The sequence below is a fragment of the Acinonyx jubatus genome, chromosome B4 (genome assembly GCF_027475565.1).
Source record: "Acinonyx jubatus isolate Ajub_Pintada_27869175 chromosome B4, VMU_Ajub_asm_v1.0, whole genome shotgun sequence".
Lineage (NCBI taxonomy): Eukaryota > Metazoa > Chordata > Mammalia > Carnivora > Felidae > Acinonyx > Acinonyx jubatus.
The window spans coordinates 2,866,791-2,890,751 of NC_069387.1; the positions used below are offsets into that span (position 1 = coordinate 2,866,791).

The window sequence follows — 23,961 nt, forward strand, 5'->3', positions numbered from 1 at the left end:
GCGCTTTTGGTGGGAATGTAAACTGGGGTGGCCACTGCGGAAGGCAGTATGGAGGTTCCCTAAAAAACCTGGGGCGCCTGGGTGGCGCAGTCGGTTGAGCGTCTGACTTCAGCCAGGTCACGATCTCGCGCTCCATGAGGTCGAGCCCCGCGTCGGGCTCTGGGCTGATGGCTCGGAGCCTGGAGCCTGTTTCCGATTCTGTGTCTCCCTCTCTCTCTGCCCCTCCCCCGTTCATGCTCTGTCTCTCTCTGTCCCAAAAATAAATAAACGTTGAAAAAAAAAACAAAAAAAACTAAAGATAGAAATAACCTATGATCCAGTCATGCGACTACTGGAGATTTACAGAAAAAAAAACGAAAACACTCACTTGAAAAGATGTGCGAGCCCGTGTGTTTACTTCATTTACAACAGCCAAGATACGAAAGCAGCCTAAACGTGCCTGATAAACAATGAAGATGTGCTATACGTTCAATGGGATGTTACTCAGTGATAAAGAAGGAGATCTTGCCATTTGCAAGAATGTGGAGGGACCCAGAAGGCATTATGCTAAATGAAACAAGTCAGTGAGAGACAAAGGACGCGTTTTCACTTACATGTGGAATCTAAAAAACAAAAGCGGAAACAGGGGTGCCTTGGTGGCTCAGGTGGTTGAGTGCCCGACTCTTGATTTCCGCTCAGGTGATGATCTCATGGTTCATGAGGTCCAGCCCCGTGTCAGGATCGGCTCTGCCGGAGCCTCTTTGGGATTCTCTCCCCGCCCACCCCCCGGCCCCTCCACTGCTCGCATGGGCTCTTTCTCTCTCAAAATAAGTAAATAAACATTAAAAAAAGAAAGAAAAAAGCAGAAACGCAGCCATAAATACAGAGAACTGATGCTTGCCATGAGGGGGGAGGGGTGAGGATGAACAAAACGGGTGACGAGGAGTGGGAGGTCAAGGCTTCCGGTTATGCAATGAACAAGTCACGAGCATGGAGGGAACAGCATGGGGAACAGTCAATACTGTGACTGCACTGCAGGTGACAGACGGTAGCTGCACTTACGGGGAAAAGAAGAGAACCTTCCTAAAAATAACCAGAATGTTCCCAGAGTTAGGGGACTGTTTTGTATTCTACACAGGCGTATTTTCTTGTGCTCCGTTTTAACGAGCTTTGCAAATACTGCATTTTTCGCACAAACTGAAGGTCTCAGGGCTGCGCCACATCTGCTCGCTTCCTGTCTCTGCGCCACATTGTGGTAATTCTCGCCATGTTTGAGACGGTTTCCTTGTATTTATTATGCTCATCTGTGATCGGTGATCGCTGAGGCTACTACTGTAACGTTTTGGGGAGACGTGAACACACCCACACAAGACGGTGAACTTACTGGATAAAGGTGTGTGTTCTGACCGCTCCACCCGCCATTCCCTGGTCTCTCTCCCTCTCCATCCCCTGTCACACACCAGTATTGAAATTAGGCCAAACATTAACCCTACAACGGCCTCTGAGTCTTCAAGTGAAAAGTCACACATCTCTCACAAAGAAGCTCAAAACAATTAGGGGTGCCTGGGTGGCTTGGTTGGTTGAGCGTCTGACTCTTGATTTCTGCTCAGGTCATGACTTCAGTCCACGAGATGGAGCCCTACACGGCCTCTGACAGTGCGGACTCTGCTTGGGATTCTCGCCCTCTCTGCCCTCCCCTGCTTGTGCCTTCGTTCTCTTTTTTCTCTCTCTCTCTCAAAATGAAATAAAGCTAGAAATGATTAACTTACTGAGGAAGGTATGTTGAGAGCTGGGAGAAGCCAAGCCCAGCCCTTGCACCGGTTGGCCACGCTGTGAATGCAAAGGACAAGTTCTCGAAGGAGACGAAAAGTGCTGGTCCAGGAAACACACAAGTAAGAAATGAAATCACCTTACTACTGATACAGAGACAAGTTTGAGGGGTCTGGACGGAAGATCAAACCAGTCCTAACATTCCCTTAAGCCGTAGTCTCACCCAGGGCGAGGCCCGACCTCTCTTCAATTCTAGGAAGGCTGACAGGCGAGGGGAAGCTGCAGGAGCTTGAAGCAGGCAGAGCTTTGAAAAGTCGTCTCCAAACACGGCAGCGCAAGGGGAAGGAGCGAGTTACCCAGGTAAGTATTAGGTATTAACCAGGAAGTTATTAACGTTGGCTACACTAAATGAAAGATGATCAATGTAGACGAAACGGCCATAGAGAGAAGACGACACCACCTAGGACTTACCATAGCTAGACAGGAGTCAACGCCTGGTTTTAAAGCTTTGAAGGACAGGGTGACTCTTGTCAGGGGCTAATGCAGCTGGTGACTTCGGGTTGAAGCCAATGCCCATTGACCATTCCAAAACGCCCAGCACCCTTCAGAACTATGCTAAATCCGTTCTGCCTGTGCTCTGGAAATGAAACAACAGAGCCTGGATGACAGCACTTCTGTTTACAACATGGCTTACTGAACATTTTTTTATTTATTTTGAGAGAAACAGAAATGAAAAGAGAACACAAGCAGAGGAGGGGCATAGAGAGAAAGACAGAGAGAATCCCAAGCAGGCTCCGCACTGTTAGCACAGAGCCCGACGTGAGGCTCGAACTCATGAACTTCAAGATCATGACCTGAGCTAAAACCAAGAGTCAGTCGCTCAACTGACTGAGCCACCCAGGTGCCCCATAGTTTCCTGAATATTTTAAGCCCACTGCTGAGCCCCACTGCTCAAGACAACTCCTCTCAAAATATGACTGCTCATTGACAATGCACCTGGTCACCCAAGAGCTCCGATGGAAATGGATAATGACATTATTCTTCTTCTCATGCCTGTTAACACAACACCCATGTTGTAGCCCATGGCTCAAGGAGTCATTTCAACTGTCAAGTCTTATTATTTAAGAAATACATTCCATGAGGCTATCACTGCCATTCCTCCGATGGATCTGGGCAAAATAAATTGAAAACCTTCTGGAAAGGATTCTCCATTCCAGATGCTATTAAGAACACTCATGATTCGTGGGAAGGAGTCAAAACATCGACATTCACAGGATAACAGGAGTTGGGAGAAGTTGGTTCCAGCCCTCGTGGATGACTGTGAGGGGCTCACGACCTCAGTGGAGGGAGTCACTGCAGATGAGGTGGAAACAGCGAGAGGACCAGAATCAGAAGTGGGGCCTTGAGATAGGACTGAATGGCTGCAATCTCAGGATAAAACTTGAATGGATGAGGAGTTGCTTCCCATGGGTTCCTGAGATGGAATCTATTCCTGCTGAGATGCTGTGAAGATTGTTGAAATGACAACAGAGGATTCAGGATATGACACAAACTCAGTTGTAAAGCAGCAGCAGGTTTGAGAGCATTGACTTCAATTTTGAAAGTTCTACTGTGGGCCAAATGCTACCAAACAGCATCACCTGCTACAGAGAAATCATTCGTGAAAGGAAGGGTCAGTCGCTGCGGCAAACTTCATTAGCTATCTTATTTCAGAAATTGCCACGGCCGTCCCAACCTTTGGCAACCGCCACCCTGATCCGTCAGCAGCCATCACCATGGAGACGGGACCCTCCACCAGCAAAGATTAGGACTCCCTGAAAGCTCAGGTGGTTGGCATTTTTTAGCAATAAAGTGTTTTTAACTAAGATATGTACGTTGTTTTTTTAGACATAATGCTAATGCACACTTAACAGACTTCAGTGTAGAGTAAACATAACTGTTACATGCACTGGGAAACCAAGAAATTCACCTGACTCGCTTTATTTCAATATTCACTTTACTGCCGTGATCTGGAACCATACACACGGTATCTCTAAGGTATTGCTTATAGAAGGAAAACTAGAAAATCAACAAATACAGGGAGTTACACAACACACTCTTAAACAACCAATAAGTTAAAGAAAAAATACTCTGAGACAGGTGAGCCTACAGGCAGAACATACTGAAAACTATAGGCTCCCACAAATCGCGTTAAGAGTGATGTGTACACAGTAAACGCGTACATTGAAAACAAAGAAAGGCCACAAAGCCCAATGGGTAACCTGTCACTACACATTCAGAAAACAGAAAAGTGGGATCCACCCAAAACAAAGCTAGCAGGATAAAGGAAACGATGAAAATTAGATCACGGCCAAGACTTCTTCACACAGACTACTGGACGTGACGGACCTTTCGACAGCCAAGAAAAAAGGGAGGCTCAAGTAAACGCAGAGATGGAGAGGGGTGCCTTAGCACCAACAGTACCAGGATCACAAAAATCAGGGAATAAGAATGCCAGGGAATACTGGACGATCACACGCCAAACTGGACAACCTGGAAGAAATGGACGAATTCCTAAAGCCACACCCCCCAGACTGAAGTGTGAAGAAACAGAAAGATCTGAGAAAATCAGTAACTACCGAGGACACTGAGTCAGTCGTTTGCCAAAAAAAAATTAAAAAATAATAAAATAAAAACCAAAAGACTCCCAATGAAGAAAATCCCAGTACAGTATTTCTTCGTGGTGAACTCCACCAAACTCTGAAGGACAAGGGAACACTAATTCTTATCAAAACCTTCCAAAAAACTGCGGTGAATGGTCTCATCTTTCTTTCAACAAAACAGAAAAAAATGCCCACAGAGGTTTCGTTAATTAGTACACACGCACACATATATTCCTCTGTAAAAAACACACTCAGGTATTCACGTAAAAAGCCAACTTGCATCAGGATCCGGAAAACTACATTTTTGAAGTTATTATGAGCATTAATTAATAATTAAGAAAGGCTGCCCCCATTCACATAAATCCTCCAAGTTTCTTACCTTAAAATACTGTTTTACTTTTTCTTGCAAGAACTCTGGATTCTCCCGGAGGCACTGCCTGAATCGAGCCACCTGACTTCCCAGCTTCAGGAGCTCCACCGGGTCCCCGTCGTGGTTCCAGCAGGGAGCAATGTACTGCAACCGAGAATTTCAAAGCCACAGCGCGCCTCACTCTGTGAGCTCTGCGCTTGCTCAGTAAACAGCCAACGGGACATTTTACTAAAACACCAGCTTCTGTGGCTAAAAATACCACAGGTGACGGTTCAAAGCAAAGATTAAGTCATTCTTTGGTCAGGAAAATTTCAGATCTGTTTTTTCTTAATAAAATAAAGAACGGGTTTTGAAATAATTCTTAGAAGTATAATTACCAACAGTCAACAGTTATAAACCTCTATCCATAAGTATTCTGTGTCAACTTATCTTGCCTTAAAACATAAGCTACCAAAAAGCCGATTACACTGGTAAAAAGACACAACATATCATAAAACTAAGTTAAAAGTAAACATATCCGATCCAAAATGGCACAGCTTTCAAGGTTCAGATGAGAGGCGCTGTGAATATCTGTATCCTCAGCTGTCAAATGCCCAGTGGTCATGAAAGTTAAAGCAAAACAAAACCCACAAACAGAGCACGAGAGGAAGGAGGTAGGTGAGAAATTACACACAGACGTCAGGGTGAGTCCAAAGCTGACAGACTGATGCTTCATTTGTATTTCGATTTTATGTAGAAGAGCCTCTATTTGATCATCTTCAAATCCTTTCCTAAAAAACAGAGAACGGAGATGATGATTTGCAATGAGGCACTAAACAACCGTAAGTGGACGAATACGCGTTTTATGAGGAAAAAAGCCCAACGAAGCGGCTGGGGTGGGGAGGGGGGTCCGGCGTGGAAAGCATCAGGGATGGAGAAGGTCGGCCCGGCGGCGGCCAGCAGCCACACGCACTGGAGTACTTCCTCGATGGTCCTGTCGATGATGTCCCGGACGGCCTGGACGTCCTGCTCGGCGACCCCCTGCAGGCCCACGCTGAAGTAGGCCTCCCTCGTGGAGCCATTGTACCTACGACACAAAGGCAGACTGTGTGGCAGACCGCGGACACGTTCCGCGCGCGGTGTGCTCGCTGGAAGATCACGCACTCTCGACCGCACAGCCACGGACGCTTGAGGCTCCCGAGTCCTCCAAGAAAAAGCCAGTGACAGCGGTGCTCTCGGACATTTGGTCCGCGCACACAAGTGCTCACTGTCACACGCGTGTCCCCTTAACATTTCTGAAAACCAGTACAATTTGAACTTTATAGAGTTATGGCAAAATTAAATCTAAAAACAGAACGGCTGCGCTTTTACAAAATTTTAAGATTTGAAAGAGTATTTAACCACCTGGCTTTTCAAACGGGCAGCAGTATGCCATCCTGAGATCTGGAACAAGCGATCCCTCTCTTCTCTTTTTCCAAACGTCCCCTCCAGGAGATGGAATTGTCTGTACTGGACCCACAATCTAAGGCACAGTTCTGTGCTTGGGGCGTGCTACACCCCTGACCCCACCCACCAGGTGCCGACACCCCTCCCCAGTCGTGTCGACCAAAACTGTGTGCAGACCCCGTCGAATGTCAACACTGGCCCCCACCGCGACTACTGACCCGATCGTGAAACCTACCCGACATCAGGAGAGAAGTCTGTGCCAAGCCCAGATTCAATTAATGCTCTGTAGAAGGGGGAGTTAGGCCCACCGATCAAGAGTGACGACAGAAGGTTTAGCGTGAAGGCTTCAAACGTATCAGTGATGCTTAATGCAAAGGGCAGGGGAGAAAAAGGCCCTCATTAACGTTTTCAAAATCATTAAAATCACCAATAAATCGACTTTCGTTTCCAAAGCTGACCTAATACAAATTCTTACATTTTAACCTCTAGTTTTGACTTACATGCATAAGAGAAAATAATTTTTTTTGGGTTTGCAAAGTTCTAGTAAACCGCGTTATTTTGGGGTCCCTAACCATGAAGCTGATTTAGCCGCATATCGAATGCTATCCTACTACAGTGTGCCAAGCACTCCGACCTGTATCATCCCAATTACAACTGCACGGTCTACACCTCGACAGGAGCAGCACGGCGGAGGACCCCTTCCTGCCCGCGTGCCCCACGTCTCCACAACTACAGAATCGTGTGTGTCGTACGTTTTTGTCAAGCCAGCGTTCGCTGCGCTCCTCTCCCGCTCAATGGCATCGGGGATCCCACCCCACAAATGTTAACCGCTGTCCGAGCCACCTTTCTCCACAGAAACGAGCTTTACAATGCAGCGAGAAGAGAAGTTACATTTTTCTGGACAGCTAGTGAAAGTGATTTCCCCCAAACCACCCCAGATGCTGCTAAAGCCCTCCCTGACATCCACCGGCTGCTGGACTTGGAAATTCCGACCGCCGACCCATTTACACTTGGAGAACTCACCTCCAAAGCTGCTAACCTGCACTTTCCCCAGTTCACAGCGGACACTTACTCTGGTAAGAGGAAGCCGACCCCGACGGTTGTCTGTTTAGAGGAATCTGCAGCCAGTGCGTCTGGGCCACATGTTATCTGGAACTCCCTCTGTAAAGCGACACGATGCTTTAAGTAGGGACAGAGTAGGAAAGACTAGGTTTAATCTAGTAAGTTCCCTGTGTGTGTATAACGTGGCCCAGGAGATGCTTTTCACCAAATTAACTTTCTTCTCAGACACACAACTGTTCCTTAGGCTCAAGAAGCTCTTACGTTCAAGGCAGAGCCCTCAACATTTGAAAATCCTGTGATTAGTATGCAGTTTGGCTCTCCATTTCTATGTACTGAGTGTCTATTCTCTGGATGGGGCACTTACTGGCCTATCCCAAGGCTTCTGAGTGGGCACTGCAGTATTTGGCTTAATTTTCTCAAATTTACTCAGCGCTTCTTCGTGAATTTGTCTCAGATGCTGTTCTAACGGGAAATTGCCGTAAGTGAAGAACCTGAAATGTTGAGAGAATATATCAGTCCAGCTCAGTTTACACGACTGGGAATCTACACAGATGTCTTTCCGTATAAAACGGAAGGTACACAGAGGAGGAAAACCCTCAGCTCGCCTCATCGCCCAGACACAACCAGATCCACTCCCATCCAGGTCAATTACCCAGGAAACCACGCGCACACTGCCAGAACAAACGCCACAACTAAACACAGACAAGAGCACACGCTGCAGAGGGAAGGGGGGCCAGAGCCGCTGTGGGGAGCTGAATGGACCAGCACACCGTCTGCTGGAGGAAGGGCCCATGGGCGGGGAGAGGGGACAGAAACAGACCGTCACTCAGGGGAGAGCACGTGGAAAGATGAATCCCCGTCATATTTGGCTTTGAAAATGGGAGGGGCCGGATCTCACGAGTTCTTACAACTAGCGAGACCTAAAGCCGGAACTCTAAAAATTGGCAGGCTCTTTCTTTCTGGGAGAACCTGGAGGTGATAGGAAGCGGGGTCCCTGCCCTTGAAGAGAGGGCATAACAAACAGCCAGTGGAGATAATGCAAAGCAGCAGCAGCTTGAAAAACAGAGGGGCATGCAGGAGGGTGTCAGAGCGTGTCCCGAGGGACAGAGACGACGGGAGACTCCGCCAGGAGCAAAGGCCTGCCTACGCTGTGCCCCCCGCCCCCCCCCCCCCGCCCGCCTCAGCCCCAGTGCTGGGGATCCCCTCCCACAGGAGCCCAGGGCACACCTTCCCATCACCGTGTTTCCTAAATGCATGCTTTACAGGGGTGGCAGCCACAGCAGCCGATCACCTCCAGCGGAGGACACCCACCCCGGTAAGACTGCATGCCCCGCGCACGCACACTTTGCAGATCTCCCCAACTGACCCCGGTCTCCTGCACGGCAGCACATCCCCTCTGGCAGAGGACCAGTGTCGCCTTGTTAAAAGTGTGCACCTGCCCACTACTTTCAAGAGCGGGGGACACAGCTGACTTTCACACAGAACGGATACTGAGAGCGAGACAATGAGGACACACAGGAATGTGTCCCAACTGAAAGGAGACAAAATGACAGCAAGAAACCTAAGCAAAATGGAGAAAAGCAACGTGCCTGCCAGAGAATTGAAGGTAATGGTCATAAAGACACTCCCTGGACTTGAGAAAGGAGAGGAAGACCTCAGTGAGGCCCCAGCACAGACCAGAAAGGACCAGTCAGAGATGAAGAGCACAACAGGTGAAACTGAAATATTCTAGGTGGAAGAAACAGCAGACTGGAGGAAGCAGAAGAAGGAATCAGCAACCTGGAAGACAGAGCAATGGAAAGTCATCAATCAATCCGAGCGGGTGAGAGAAAAGAATTCTGTAAACGACAACAGACTTAGGGAACTCAGTGACATCATCAACTGTAGTTAACATCTGCATTTTAGGGATTCCAGAGGAAGAAGAGAGAAAAGGGAGCATAAAGGTTATCTGAAGAAATAACAGCTGAAAACTTCCTTAATCTGGGGGAAGAAATCCAGATCAAGGAGGCCCAGAGAGCCCCGAACATAATCAACCCAAGGAGGTCCACACCAGGACACCTAGTAATTAAAATAGAAAAAAAAGTGATAAAGAGGAAATTTTAAAAGTCCCGAAATAAAGTTACATACAAGAGAAACCCTGTTAGGCCATTAGTGGATTTTTCAGCAGAAACTTTGCAGGCCTGAAGGGAGGTTCATGATGTATTCACAGTGCTGAAAGGAAAAAATCTGCAGCCAATGACACTCTGTCCAGAAAGGCTATCATTCATAACAGAATGAGAGATAAAGAGTTTCTCAGATACACAAAAATTAAAGAAGTTCATGACTACTAAACTAACCCTACAAGATGTTAAAGGGGATTCTGAGTGAAAAGGAAAGACCATTAATGACAGTAAGAAAATTAAGAAACACAACAGCAGTAAAAACAAGTGTATCTGTAAAAATCAGTCAAGGGACTCACAACATAAAAGGATGTAACATAGGACACGATATACCCAAAATATGGGGGAGGGATAAAAAATGGGTTCAAACTTAAGCAACCATCAACTTAATAGAGACTGCTATGTGCTAAAGAGGACATATACAAACCTAATGGTAACTGTTTATCAAAATCCAGTAACAGATGTGAAAAGAACAAACAAAAAAGAATCCAAGTGTATCACTAAAGAAAACCAACTTAGAGTGAGAGAAGAACTAGAAAAATAATCATAAAACAAGTAACAAACTGGCAGTAAGTACATACCTATCAATAATTGAATATACATAACCAAATACTCCAATCGAAAGATACAGGGTGATGGAATGCATAAAAAACCAAAACCCATCTATATGCTGCCTACATGAGACTCATTTCAGACTTAAGGACACCTGCAGACTGAAAGTGAGGGGATGGAGAAACATCTATCATACAAATGGAAGTGAAAAGAAAGCCAGGGTAGCAATACTTACATTGGATGAAATAAACTTGAAAACAAAGTCTGTAACAAGAAACAAAGAAGGGCACTATATAATCATAAAGGGAACAACCCAACAAGAAGACAGAACAATTATAGGGGCACCTGGGTGGCTCAGTCAGTTAAGTGTCTGACTTTGGTTCAGATCATGAACTTACGGTTCATGGGTTCGAGCCCCACATCGGGCTCTGTGCTGATAGCTCAGAGCCTAAAGCCTGCTTCCAATTCTGTGTCTCCCTCTCTCTCTGTCCCTCCCCCACTTGCAGTCTTTCTAAAATAAATGTTAAAAAAAAATTTTTTTAAAGAAGATATAACAACTATAATATTAATGCACTCAACACAGAAGCACCCAATACATAAAGCAGCTAATAACAAACATAATGGAAGTAATCAATAGTAACACAGTAATAGTAGGGAACTTTAACACCCCACTTACATCAATGGACAAATCATCTAAACAGAAAATCAAAAGGAAACTGTGGTTTTGGATGATATGCTGGACCAGATGGATAGAACATATATTCAGAACATTCCATCCTAAAACAGCAGGATACACATTATTTTCAAATGCACATGGAATATTCTCCAGTATAGATCACATATTACAGCACAAAACAAGTCTCAACAAACTCAAAAAGACTGAAGTCATACATCTTTTCTGACCATAACACTATAAAACTAGAAATCAATCACAAGAAAAAAACCAGAAAGAGCACAAATATATGGATGCTAAATAATGTGCTACTAAAAAATGAATGAGTCAACCAAGAAATCAAAGAGGATATCAAAAAAGACATGGAAACAAATGAAAATGAAAACACAATGGTCCAATCCTTTGGTTGGTATAAACCAAAAGCAGTTCTAAGAGGGAAGTCTGTACCAATACAGGCCTACCTCAAGAAGCAAGAAAAACCTCAAACAGACAACCTAACCTTACACCTGAAGGAGCTAGAAAAATAACAAAGAAAACGCCAAACCAGCAGATTAAAGGAAATAATAGATTAGAGCAGAAATAAATGATACACAAAACTAAAAAAATAGAATACATCAATGGAACCAAGGGCTGGTTCTTTCAAAAGATCAACAAAACTGATAAACCTTTAGATGGACTCATCAAAAAAGGGAGGACTCAAACAAAATCAGAAACGAGACAGAAGTAACAACCAGCACCACAGAAACACAAAGGACTATAAGAGAACATTATGAAAAACTATATGCCAACAAATTGGACAACCTAGAAAAAATGGATAAATTCCTGGAAACATATAAACTACCAAAAACGGAACAGAAAATTTGAATACACCAATAACCAGGAAAGAAACTGAGTCAGTAACTGAAAACCCCCAATAAACAAAAGTCTGAGACCAGATGGCATCGTAAGCGAATCCTACCAAACGTTTAAAGCAGGGTTAATAAATATTCTTCTCAAACTTTTCCCAAAAATAGATGAAGAAGGAAAACTTCCAAATTCATTCTATGAGGCCAGCATTACCCGATACCAAAACCAGAAAAAAAAAAATCACACACAAAAAAAGAGAACTACAGCCATTATCTCTGATGTACACAGACACAAAAAAGCTTAACAAAGTATTAGCAATCCAAATCTAACAATGTATTTAAAAAATTCTTCCCCGTGATCAAGTGGGATTTATTCTCAGGATGCAAAGATGGTTCAATATTCACAAATCAATCACTGTGCTACATCACACATCAGTAAGAGAAACGATAAAAGGGGCACCTGGGTGGCTCAGTCAGTTAAACGTCTGACTCTTGGTTTCAGCTCAGGTCATGATCTCATGGTTCATGAGGTCAAGCCCCGCAGCCGGCTCCACGTTGCAAGTGTGGAGCCTGCTTGGGATTCTCCCTCTCAGCCCCTCCCCCACTCACGCATGTGCTCACTCTCTCTCACTTTCAAAATAAACTTAAAAAAAAAAAAAAAAAGGATTAAAAACCATAAGATCATCCGACAAAGAACAACATCCATTAATGATAAAAACCCTCGACAGAACAGGTTTCAGGGAAACCCCTCAACATAACAGAGGCCATATATGAAAAACCACCAGCTAACGTCATACTGACTGAGCTTTTTCCCCAAAGTCAGGATGAGAATGTCCACCCTGGTCACCACACATTTATTCAACATGGCACTGGGAGTCCAAGCCACAGCACTCAGACAAGCAAAAGGGATAAAAGGCGTCCAAACTGCTAAGGAAGAACCAAAACTTTCAGCGTTTGCAGATGACACATTATGCAATACAAGACCCTAAAGACCCCACCAAAAGCTGCTAGAACTGGTACGTGAATTCAGCAAAATTACAGGATACAAAATCAACATACAGAAGTCTGTTGCGTTTCTACACACTAATAACGAAATAGCAGAAAAAGAAATTTTGTTTAAGAAAATCCCATTTACAATTGCACCAAAAATAATAAAATACCTAGGAAAAAACTTAACCAAGGAGTGGAAGATATGTACTCCAAAGACAATATAAAAAACTGATGAAACAAACTGAAGGCGACACAAACAAGTGGAAAGACAGCCCACGCTCAGGGATTGGAAGAACACTGTTAAGATGTCCACACCACTCAAAGCCATTACAGCTTTAATGCAATCCCTATCAAACACCAATATTTTTCAGAGAACTACAATAATCCTAAAATTTGTATTGAACCACAAAAGAACCCCATATATTATCCAGTAATCACACTATTGAGTATTTCCCCCCAAATACAAAAACAGATTCAAAGGGATATAGGTAGGTACCGCTGTGTTTATTGCAGCATAATTATTTATGGAAGTCCCAAAGTGTCCACCGACAGATGGATAAGGAAAACGCAGTGTGCATATTAATACACACACATACACAGAACGGAATGATAAGAAAGAATGACATTTCGCCATTTGCAACGACACGAATGGAGCTAGAGAAGGTAATGCGAAGGAAAATACCCCAGTCAGAGAAAGACAAACACCACGTGATTTCATTCATTTGTACAACTTAAGAAAGAAAACAAATGAACAAAGGGGGGAACAAAAAGGAGACAAACCAAAACAACAGTCTTTATTTAATTTTTTTTAGTTTTAAGTTTCTTTTGAGAGAGGGAGAGGGAAAGGGTGAGCTCGCTTGCATGTGAGCAGGGAAGGGGCAGAGAGAGAGAAAGAGAGAGAATCCCAAACAGACCTCACACAGTCAGCAAAGAGCCCAACGTGGGGCTCGAATGCACAAACCACAAGACCGCGACCTGAGCCAAAATCAAGAGTCCCGCACTTAACCGACTGAGCCCCCCAGGCACCCCCAAACCAGAACAAGTCTTAAGGGCAGAAAAGGAACAGACGGTCGCCAGAGGGGAGGTGGCTGGGCGTGAAAGGGGTGACAGGAGCCCCGGTGGGCACCGACTGATGTGTGCAACTGCTGAATCACAATACCGTCCACCTGAAACTCCCACAACATGAGACGCTGACCAGAGTAGAACTAAAATGAAATGTAAAAATGGAAGTTATGCACCGAGAGCAGCTAATGACGAATGTGTCCCATACTGAGATGAAGTCTGTTATAAAAACACATTTTTTTCACTTGCTTTATAACTACAAAGACCAAATACAGGCTTTTGATCTTGTTAGAAGATAGGTGGCTCAAACACAACATAAATCCTGCAGAAAGATGTAGTTAAATGAAAACCTGCCAAAAGTTTATTTTAAACATACTATATAAAGGTGTTCCAACAACGAAGTAACTTGCACGCTAAAACGTTTCACGGCCTTAGCTACAGGAACGCAGTCCTCCGTCACGCTGACAACTGAAGAAATTCACAAAGTTTAGACCGAGCCTACAAATTCCAGATTACAAGTTTTTAAGACAGCACATTCATCCAGGGGGCAAAGGGCACAAAGACAGAGTTGATCTGGTTTGTTTTTTTTTAGTACATTGTTCTCCGAGCGAAGATTCACGGATAGGAAATCAGAGTGGTGGCTGCCAGAAGGAGGGGGTGAGCGAAACGGGTCAAAGGGGTCCAAAGTTGCAGTTGTAAGGCGAGTGAGTCCCCGGGATATAAAGGACAGCATGGCGACCACAGGTCACCACAGTGGACTGCGTGTGACCCGCGTGACCCAAACCGCCTTGCTGCACACCTGAACCTAACGCAATGCCATCTGTCAGCTATATCCCAATGAGATAAATAAATTGGATTTTGAGAACTAATATCTGAAAGATCCTTTGGAACTCTCCACTCCTGGTTTCCAGAGTGACAACCAGTAAGCAGCAGCATCCTTGGCGTCCATGGAGACCCCGGGCCCTAAAGACCATGGCTGCCTCCATGCAGCCGCAGGGCTCCTTACACGAAGAACTGACCACAGATCTGGAGCAGGCCACGCCTGGATCAGGGCAGGGGGACAGAAGCTAGTACTGAAGACCAAAGAAGCCGTAAGAAAGAGAAGGCAATTAAATGACTTTCCTCGGGCCACAGTTGAAACAATTTGAGCATAAGGGGAAAAAAAAAAAAGACAACAGATCTCATTTGATTATATAATCTCAACTATACACATACACAAAAATATTTCTATGAGGTCATCGTGGTATTACAATAAAACAGGCCAACATTTATAAAAACAAAGCCTCTTCTGTCATCCCTGGAGGAGCTACGTCACCATCTCCCCCTAGAACAGCCGAGGAAGCAGCAGGCACCCGCCCTTGCCCTCAGACTGTACTTCAGGGTGACCCGGCGGCCCCTACTGAGGAGGGAAGTGCCTCCTCACGAGATCCAGCCGCTAAACGTAAAAGAAATTAGAGAATTCTTCGGAAAACTCTGCCAACTCTATGAAAGGAAGTGCTCCAGGCAATAAACATGGGTCAGTCCATAAGTGAATAAAAGCACAGACAAGGAACAGAATATTCACAGGATCCCACAACACCAACCCGCCAGATGTGTCTACACGGAGAAAACCAGCTGTACAAAACCGCGGCTCGTCTGGGCCAGACGACCATTCCGGGGACCACCTGAAAATCCGGAAGGAAGTACTCGGTGCTTTCAGGCAAGCATCAGCGAGTGTGGATTTGGAACTTCAGCAGGGCACATCCTTGTGCTCCAGGGACACAGATTTAACTATTAAAAGTAAACCACCAGAACCCCTGGGTGGCTCAGCCGGTTAAAGCGTCCGATTTCAGCTCAGGCCACGATCTCACGGGTGGTGGGACTGAGCCGGGCGTCGGGGTCTGCACTGACAGCACGGAGCCTGCTTGGGAGTCTCCCTCTCTGTCTGCCCCTCCCCTGCTTTCACGCTCTCTTTCCCAAGAATTAAAAAAACACAAAACTTTAAAAAAAGATAACAATAAAAAGTTCTTGCCGCAGACTTTCAGGATGAGCATCCACGTACGCGAGAGGGGCAATCCATTAAGAATCATCCAACCTTGCAGAGTTCTTGAGCAAACAGTTCTTGGCCACACGTGGGAGAAGCCGTGTCACTCGCTGCATGCAAACAACTCTGAATGAACCCACCATTTACTCAGCTTTAAAACTGAAACGTTACCTAGCATTACTAGGGTGATAATGGGTGGCGTGGAACTGTTTAAGCTGCTCCCACGTGAGGTCCGGGATGCACAACGGATGGCCCCCGGAGATGACCGAGTACGTGTGGTCAGGCAGGAGTCGGTTCTGAAGGTGCTGCGAGAATATCCTCTCGTTATCTGTCTTCAAACGAAAAAAATTATACACAGAAGTGTAAAACAACACACACTGTTACATTACAACACAGCAAATTACTAACCCTCTGGGCGATACACCTGTAACACCTTGTGATTCAAACTGTGACGATGTAAACAAGGCCGTGGGTGCAGACACTGTCTAACAGACTCCACCCAGGGTTTCTGCACAGGACCCAGGGATGACGTGTCTCAGAAAAGAAAACTATGCAGTGTGCATGGCCCACAGCAGTGCACAACGGTGCGCAAGAGTCCCTGCCGCGAGCTGCAGGGGGGGGGTCCGTGGGCTTCCGGAGCAAAGGCTGTCACTCTAACTTGAATTTCCAGAAGGTGCTGGAAGGCACAGGGCCCGAACCAAGTATTAATGGCTAAGGAAGCAGCACGGGGCAGGAAAGCAGCCCGCGTCAGGGCAGAACTCCAAAGCGCGAGGGGCTGTGAGGACGGGGCATGGAGAGAGGCTCTCACACCACCTGGTCTCCAGAGCCTCATATCCTAAAACTCAGGGAGGCCCCCAAAGAGCTTTCCATGAGGTGGGTTTCCTGATTACATAGGAGTGTGTGTACACATAGCTTTTCTGTTACAAATTAAAGCTGAGACCTTTTAAGAAAGTTACCTGTTCACTCATGATCTTAACCCATCACTACACGTTAGCAAACATTTTTTAACAAAGCAGAAATATCACTGAGAAGAATAGCACTGTTTCTGCACATTCTGCAAATAAATCTTCTTAATGTCTGGCTTAACAGGAGACCGCTGGATTTTCCTATCTGCTTCCGGATCCGATAAATGCTATCACACAACACGTAACACAGGCTCGGGAACTGCACTTGGGCAAGAACGAGCAAAAATGGCCATGTCCTAGCACTGCCGCGCGCACTTTTATCTCCCAGACTCCCGCAGACCAGATGCCAGGGCCCGAGACCGCAGTGGGGGAGCTGCTGGTCTGGAACACCGGGTCCTAGAAAATCGGGAGCTTGGCCATCTCGTCTTACGGCCGGTGCTCACTGCCCAGTCCCCTGGCTAGTCCAACAGGGCCCGTGCCGTAAGCACATTACATGACCTGAGAGAATGTCGACTCTCCCCCAGACCTTTTTATGTTCCGGTATTTTACACGGGAATATCATTTCTACACAATTTTACAAAAGGGAAAAACTCACAAATGCTCCCTTCATCTCATTAAAGACGACTCCCTTGAAGGTCAGGGGTGTCTGGGGGTCCCTCGGATTCTCATGTTCCAGTCGCCATCCTTCCTGCCTAAATAACAATCAATGATTACACAGTGACAGGGACTCTAACACTGAAGTCCAAATCCATCTGTCCTCACTCACCAGAAATCTAGTTCCCGCAAGCAGGGAAAAAAGGTTGCATCCAAGTACACAGACAGGAGATTCTGGAAGTCCTTGGGATTTTGTGTGGAGAACGGGTACAGAGTATAATCGCTAGCTGGGTATAAATGAAAAGATTTTAAAACTCGCCAGATTCCCGGGGCATTGGCCACTTGCAGCCTCCCCCTACCCCCCCGCCCCCCGCCAACAGGGACCCCTCACTGCCCAGGGCGCAGAGGCCACACCTCACGCGCCTAGAAAGACGACCTCATCTACAGACAGCTGATGCCATGCGCGTTCGCCGCAGCCCTCACCGCACTTCCGTGCACACCATCAGTCTATCGGCTGCCCGGTTTCCAAGCCCCGCCACCAGGGCATTAACGTGACGCTACAGATGTCAAATTTTGTAGCAAATTTCCCAGAAACATCTCAGCTGCCCCTCCCCTAAGACTCCAGTTTGTCTAAACCCACCCCCATGCGGCTTTCCTGGAAGACTAAACTTCCAGCAGACTAGAGAATGGCAAATCCGTGCTGGTCCACAGCTGCCGGCTCCCCCCTCCCCAGCGAGGATCCCGGTGGGTGCGGCAGCCAGGCCCAGCGCGGCCCCGGTCCCAGACGCCAGCTGACCTGTGAAGGCGTTCATGAAAGTGGACAGGGACCTATTCAGCATCTTGAAGAAGGGGTCTCTGCACGGGTACTTCTGAGAGCCGCACAGGACCGTGTGCTCCAGGACGTGCGGGACGCCGGTGCTGTCCAGGGGGGTGGTGCGGAACTGCACGCTGCGGCAAAGACCAGATGGCAGGCGGGAAGGTCAGGCGGGTGGTACGGCGCACTTTTCAAACCTGTGACACCCGCGGCTACCAGATCGGGTCACCGTAACATCGTAACCCTTCGCGAAAACAGTCTCGACCACTGAGTATGAAATCGCTAATTCGGGCTGCAAACTTGCACCAGCTGTGGCTTTAGACACAAATCCACTTACCTTCTCCTCATGTTTTCAGGATGCAGCCAACAAAACTAAAACATTCGTGAACCGGGACCTTTAACCACGTAACGGACGGCTGACGTTCTCGGTGGAGACACTCGAGAACGTGCTCCCAAGATGCACCACACACCTGAACAAGTTGTTTGTGTCTTCTCGGGCCAAGTGCAAGTATTTGGCTCCTGTGCAGTCATGGCTAAGCTTCACCGCGGTCAGGGACAGTTCAGGGATGTCCGTTACCTGAATGAATAAAGACGCAAACAGCTAGACTCAGATGGAAAAGCGCTCAGGGCAGTTACGTTCACTGCACTGCAGGGCCTGGCCTGACTGCCTTTAATCAGGCAGCACCAGGAGGCTGGCATGGTGGGGCTGGGGGCACATCAGAAACCACCTCCTTCAGACCCTAAACCTTATGAACAAGCCAAGGGCTGACGATGCTATGCATCTCTTCTTTCTGAACGCTTACTGTTTGCGAGACATTTTCCCAAGAGTTTACGGGTCATCCTATGAGAGAGGGATCCTCAGCCCCATCTACAGACGAAAACATTGAGGCACAGAGCCGTGGTCATAGAGCGGTAGTCCAACTCCATCCATCACACCAGGCCGCCCTGGACGAGTCCTACTCCCACTGGCAATGCCCACTGTGTGGCTTCCTTTTATACACACCAGCTCGGGAAAGCGCAGAATGGCCCTGCTGGGAGCTCAGTGCTGGAGCGCCCACAGCCTGGGACGGAACTTTGCTGTGTCTGGTTCACAGAGTTCTAAGGACCAGTTACCTGCTCCTAGCGGGAGGGTCCAGGAGGGTACAAATCACCTCCGATAAAAACAAACGCATCCTGGGACACCCAGGTGGGTGGCTCAGTTGGTTAAGCAACTGACTCTTGATTTTGGCTCGGGTCATGATCTCACAGGTTCATGAGATCAAGCCCCATGTCGGGCTCTGCACTGACAGCATGGAGCCTCTTTGGGATTCTCTCTCTCTCTCTCTCTCTCTCTCTCAAAATGGATAACCATTTTTTTAATAATAACAAAAGAATAAGTTCTTACATAAAATACTTCTAGATAGTTTTCCCTCCAAGCATCTGCAGTTCTGTAAGACCAGACCAAATGCCTGCCTCCTCCCCTGGTAGGCTAAAAACAGGCTCTTCCTTTTTAAACTTGCGCATATTTTGGAGCTCCTGGGTATCTCAGTCAGTTAAGCATCCGACTTTGACTTCGGCTCAAGTCACGATCTTGCAGTCCATGAGTTCGAGCCCCGCGGGCTGTGTGCCGACAGCTCAGAGCCTGCTTCGGATTCTGTCTCCCTCTCTCTCTACCCCTCCCCTGCTCACACTGTCTCTCTCTTTCTCTCTCTCTCAAATAAATAATAAAACATTTAAAAATTTTAAGGGAAAAAAACAAATGCTTCCTCACCCCCAAGATGGTAGTCTCCTATCTACGAAAGCCTGCACAAAGGCACTTCAGAAACGGCTGTATTGTCCCCACCGTGCCGGGGGCCTCTCCCCCCCCCCCCCCATCACAATAGAGCATCACTATGACAACCACACTGTTTATCACCCCCACTTTCCAGGGGCTGTCTGTGCTTACAGCAAGCTGCCAGCAGGGCAGACATTAGAACCCGGGTGTCCTGAGTGTGTTCTGGGGACCGCCCACGCAAATGACATTGCTTAAAGAGGCCTGTGATACCTGCTGAGTTTACAACCATTAAATTATTTATATCTTACTTCGTAAGAGATGATCAATGTGTTTACAATCAGTCGCTATGTGAACTGTCTGCCCCCTAACAGCTTTCATGGTGACTGCTTCTCAAACAAGGATCGTATTTTATCATAAATCTCTATAAAACTTGAAAAATAGAGGAAAGAACTCTGAATGAGGTCCTCAAGAACAGTAACTACTTCGAGTGCAAACGCCTCTGCACGGCCCTAGGGACCGCACGAAGGCCCTCCCGCGCCCGCGTCAGGAGCCCCTCACCCAAGCTGCACCACTGCCCATTCCCAAGCCCTGCGGGGAACTGTGTCCCCCCCCGTGTGTCCAGCCTACAGGGAGGCAGCTGTCCTTACGCACCGCTCCCTTCTCCCGGAACCTGCCCCCCTCCCGCCCCCGTCCTTTTGCTCTCCGCACTCGCACCAGGATGCCCGTCCAGTTCTCCTTGTATCACAGCTGCACCTGTGTCCCCCTGGGCTGTGAGCTGCCCGCCCTTCCCTGCGCTAAGTGCTACCCACGGCATGAGGCCGATGGCCAGTCAATGATGTGAAATACATAGTTTTCCATCACTGCGTAAAAGAAAAAAAAAAAAACCAATGTGAACACAAAATTAAATAAATGCAGGACCACAATCCATCTTCTATAATTCTGAAACCCCAATGGCTCGAAACCAAAGTTTGTGCGGAAGTGCGGAACAAACTGGTGCTAGGAACGTGCAGCCCCACGTACATGTGGGGCAGACGTGGGCCGTCTTCACTCGGCGCAGAGAACAGTCAGGTGTCTGGGTGCAGAAACATCAATGGGCTGGACTCACTTTCTAAAACCTAAAGAGGCATTGGGTTGGAGGGGCTGGGATCAGGGAAGGGCCGGGGAACTGCACTTATCGAAGCATCGGGAAATCCCTTCGCTGGCAAACCCCACTCGTCGAGCCCACTGTGAATCGGGCGAGCCAGGGCCTGGGACAGAGACCCCAAGGGTGTGTGGGTGGCGCAGCAAGGCGGCCCCGCGCACCTGGCTGACGGTGAAGCCGTGGATCCGCTCCCCCACCTCGTGCTGCAAGGCGCGCTCACAGGCTGTGGTGCCCCTCCTCCTCCGGGCTCCCAGGCTGGCACTGCCCCGAGGAAGGAAAGCAATCGAGGTTAGACGCTTCTGCAGGACGCTGTGTGGCTAACGTAATTCTGCAACATCATGAGGGCATTTGTACGTGACAAAGACATTTCAAAGAAAAAGCAGGACTTACATTTTGCAAACATTTCAGAAAACGAATTTCTGCAGTTTTTAGTAAAGTTCTTTCAATTTTAAGACCTTTATCTCAACTCAGCTGAAGCTTCACTGTATCAAGCTAATAAATGCATGTTGCAAGCCTTTTATACGTCAACGCTCGTAAGTAACTGTAACATGATTACGATACCAATTTCCCTCACGTGCACCAAAAACAATTCTCACATGACACGACATTTCCCATGTAGGTACACGATGTGGCCTCAAACTCCTATTACACATCTACTGAACTGGTAAAAAGCAAGAAGTCTCGCTTCACGGGGAACTCCTACACTGCAATTAGGTGTGCAAACGGTAACAATCCTGGAATAACATTTGGCACCATTTAAATGAGAATCACTGGGGCGCCTGGGCGGTTCCATCGGTTGAGCGTCTGACTTGATGTGCGCTCAGGTCATGGTCTCACGTTGGTGGGATGGTCAGGCTCTTCGCGGACTGCGCACAGCCTGCTCGGGACTCTCCCTCTCCCTCTCTCCGCCCCTCCCCTGCTCTCTGTCTCAAAATAAATAAATAATCTTTAAAACAACGCACTTGGGAAAAAAAAACCAAGAACTGACGGTGGCCAGAGGGGAGGGGGTGGGGGTGGGTGAAATAAAACAGCGGCTGCCATGTAGCTACTGTATGACTGGAACTGAATTCTGTATATGCACATACACACGTAGACGGATCAAGAGGAGCAGGAACAGACCAGAGAGCAATCGCATCTAAGAGGGTGGGAGAGTCAGTCGTTTGGAGGTGATCTGCGTAACGCTGACACGACCACACCAGATGCTTGCTTTACAGAGTTTTCTACGTTAGCATTGTCTGACACAAGTATTTCCTTTGAGACACGCACCGAGGAGCAAAACAACAACAACGCCGAGCCGGTCGCCATCAGGCAACGTCACCAAGATGAGCCGTCACCTTCCTGACTCGGCCGATTCCGCAATCACAGAAGAGGATTTGCAGGTGTTCTTTACCATCAAGAGCACAACCACAGGGAGCAAATGCTGGCGCCGAGCACGCAGAAGCAGCCCAGCACCTCGGGCTCTCCCGCCCGTACTCTCTGGTCACCGGCGACTCATGGAAGGCCCCTGCCGCCATAGTCACACGAGGCACGAGGACACCCCCATGCTTCTTCGCCGCCCGACTGCTCAACCGCACCGCCCGCCACACAAGCTTCTGCGAATTAGCAGGGATCTTATCTACACACTCCTGGCGCACCACCATCGCTCAAGGTTGGAGTGGATCTTTTCTCCGTAAACCGAGTCCATTTCTGGAAGCTACAGCTGTATTAAGAACACCGCAGCTCAGGGGCACCCGGGTGACTCAAGCGGTTAATTAAGCATGTGACTTCGGCTCAGGTCATGATCTCGCTGTCCGTGGGTTCGAGTCCCCCGTTGGGCTCTGTGCTGACAGCTTGGAGCCTGGAGCCTGCTTCGGATTCCGCGTCTCCCCCTCTCTCTGACCCTCCCCAGCTCACACTCTGTGTCTCTCAATAGCAAATAAACGTTAAAAAAAATTAAAAAAAAAAAAAAAAAAAAGAACACCGCAGCTTAAATAAGAACTCCGTGTGGAAGCCTCAGGTGTCTCGAGGACTCCCTGCCCACAACAACTGGTGACACGGGGGCAGCCAGGTTAATGAGAACCGCAAGCCAACAATTACTTTAATCACGCCTATTAAAATCCACATCAATGCCCATTTTCACTTCAAAAGCCCCGACAACCGCACACAGGGCCACCCACTCTGGGATCGCCTAAGGTCCCAGGGGTAAGGCCTCCTTGGGCCAGGACCCGCTTTGCCCAGACTTCAGGCTGCAGTTCCCAACCCTGGCAACCGGACAGGAACCTCTTTCCTTTGCTAGGGGGAAGCGATGGAAGGACGTCTCTGCGGTCCCTCATCCAGGCTCTGCAAGACTCTTGGGTCGGGCTTCGGGATCCCGGGGCTATGGGCCTCAGAGTAGGGCTCCGGGCTCCCCGGGAGAAAGGGCTCCGGGTCCGGGCTCCCCGAGAGAGGGGTCTCAGGGTCGGTCTCCGGGTTCCCCGGGAGAAAGGTCTCCCGGGCTCCCGGCTCCCCGGGCGATGGGCCTCAGGGTCGGGCTCCGGGCTCCCCAGGTGAAGGGTTTCCGGGTCCGGGCTTCCCGGACGAAGGGTTTCGGGTCGGGCTCCCTGACGATGGGCCCTGGGGTCAAGGCTCCCCAAGGGGAAGGGTCTCGGTCGGGGCCCGGGCTCCCAGAGCAGGGAACGGTGGTGCGGCCCTTCAGGGCCCGGACGACACCACAGAGCCTCCCGGAGTCTCCCCGCTGTCGGGACCGCCCCTTCCTCCCTCTCTCCCACCCGCCTGCTCTCACCCGCCCCTCAGCCGCTCCAGCAAACAGCGCGTCCGCACGCCGCCGCGCCACATGGCTTGTGACTAGCACACGGGGCCGGACGCAGCTTGATTTATCCCGACGCAGGGCGCGGGGGCGAGACGCACCCGCCGCGACTGCCATTGGTCAACGAGCACGGCGACGTTCTCTCCAATAGGCTGCCGAGGAAAAGGGCGGGCTCCTGATGCGGCGGGGCGGGACTCGAGGGCGGTGGGCACGGAGTGGGCCAAGGCGGTAGGGGGCGGAACGTCGCGGGCTTCGGAGCGTCGGAGCGCGGCAGGGGCGGGGCCCGCGTGAGGAGTCCTGGGCGGGAGAGGGGTGGAGTCCGGCGGGAGGGAGGGCGGCAGCTGGGCGCGGAGTCCGGGACTTGAGGAGGAGCGTGCAGGGTAGGGGGCGGGGACTGTGCCGGGGAGGGGCGGGGGC

The 23,961-nt window shown here is 48.4% G+C and overlaps 1 protein-coding gene across 4 annotated transcripts in view; it reads right to left on the reverse strand.

Annotated features, from left to right (window-relative positions):
- The window catches only part of PITRM1 (pitrilysin metallopeptidase 1), a 43,526-nt gene extending 19,851 nt beyond the window's left edge, over positions 1-23,675 (reverse strand). For 2 of the 4 annotated variants that reach the window (XM_027073311.2, XM_053225196.1), the window contains exons 1-13: positions 23,521-23,675; positions 20,921-21,020; positions 18,336-18,442; positions 17,848-17,999; positions 17,224-17,338; positions 17,053-17,149; positions 15,724-15,884; positions 7,613-7,739; positions 7,259-7,347; positions 6,422-6,550; positions 5,714-5,827; positions 5,435-5,531; positions 4,771-4,905 (exon numbers count right to left, since the gene is read on the reverse strand). In XM_027073311.2, coding sequence (XP_026929112.1) covers positions 4,771-4,905; positions 5,435-5,531; positions 5,714-5,827; positions 6,422-6,550; positions 7,259-7,347; positions 7,613-7,739; positions 15,724-15,884; positions 17,053-17,149; positions 17,224-17,338; positions 17,848-17,999; positions 18,336-18,442; positions 20,921-21,020; positions 23,521-23,573 — 1,476 coding nt within the window. In that variant the 5' untranslated portion in view covers positions 23,574-23,675. The remainder of the gene's footprint in view (positions 1-4,770; positions 4,906-5,434; positions 5,532-5,713; positions 5,828-6,421; positions 6,551-7,258; positions 7,348-7,612; positions 7,740-15,723; positions 15,885-17,052; positions 17,150-17,223; positions 17,339-17,847; positions 18,000-18,335; positions 18,443-20,920; positions 21,021-23,520) is intronic. The other 2 variants (XM_027073312.2, XM_053225197.1) reach the window with 1 other exon arrangement.
- Positions 23,676-23,961: the final 286 nt, after the last annotated feature.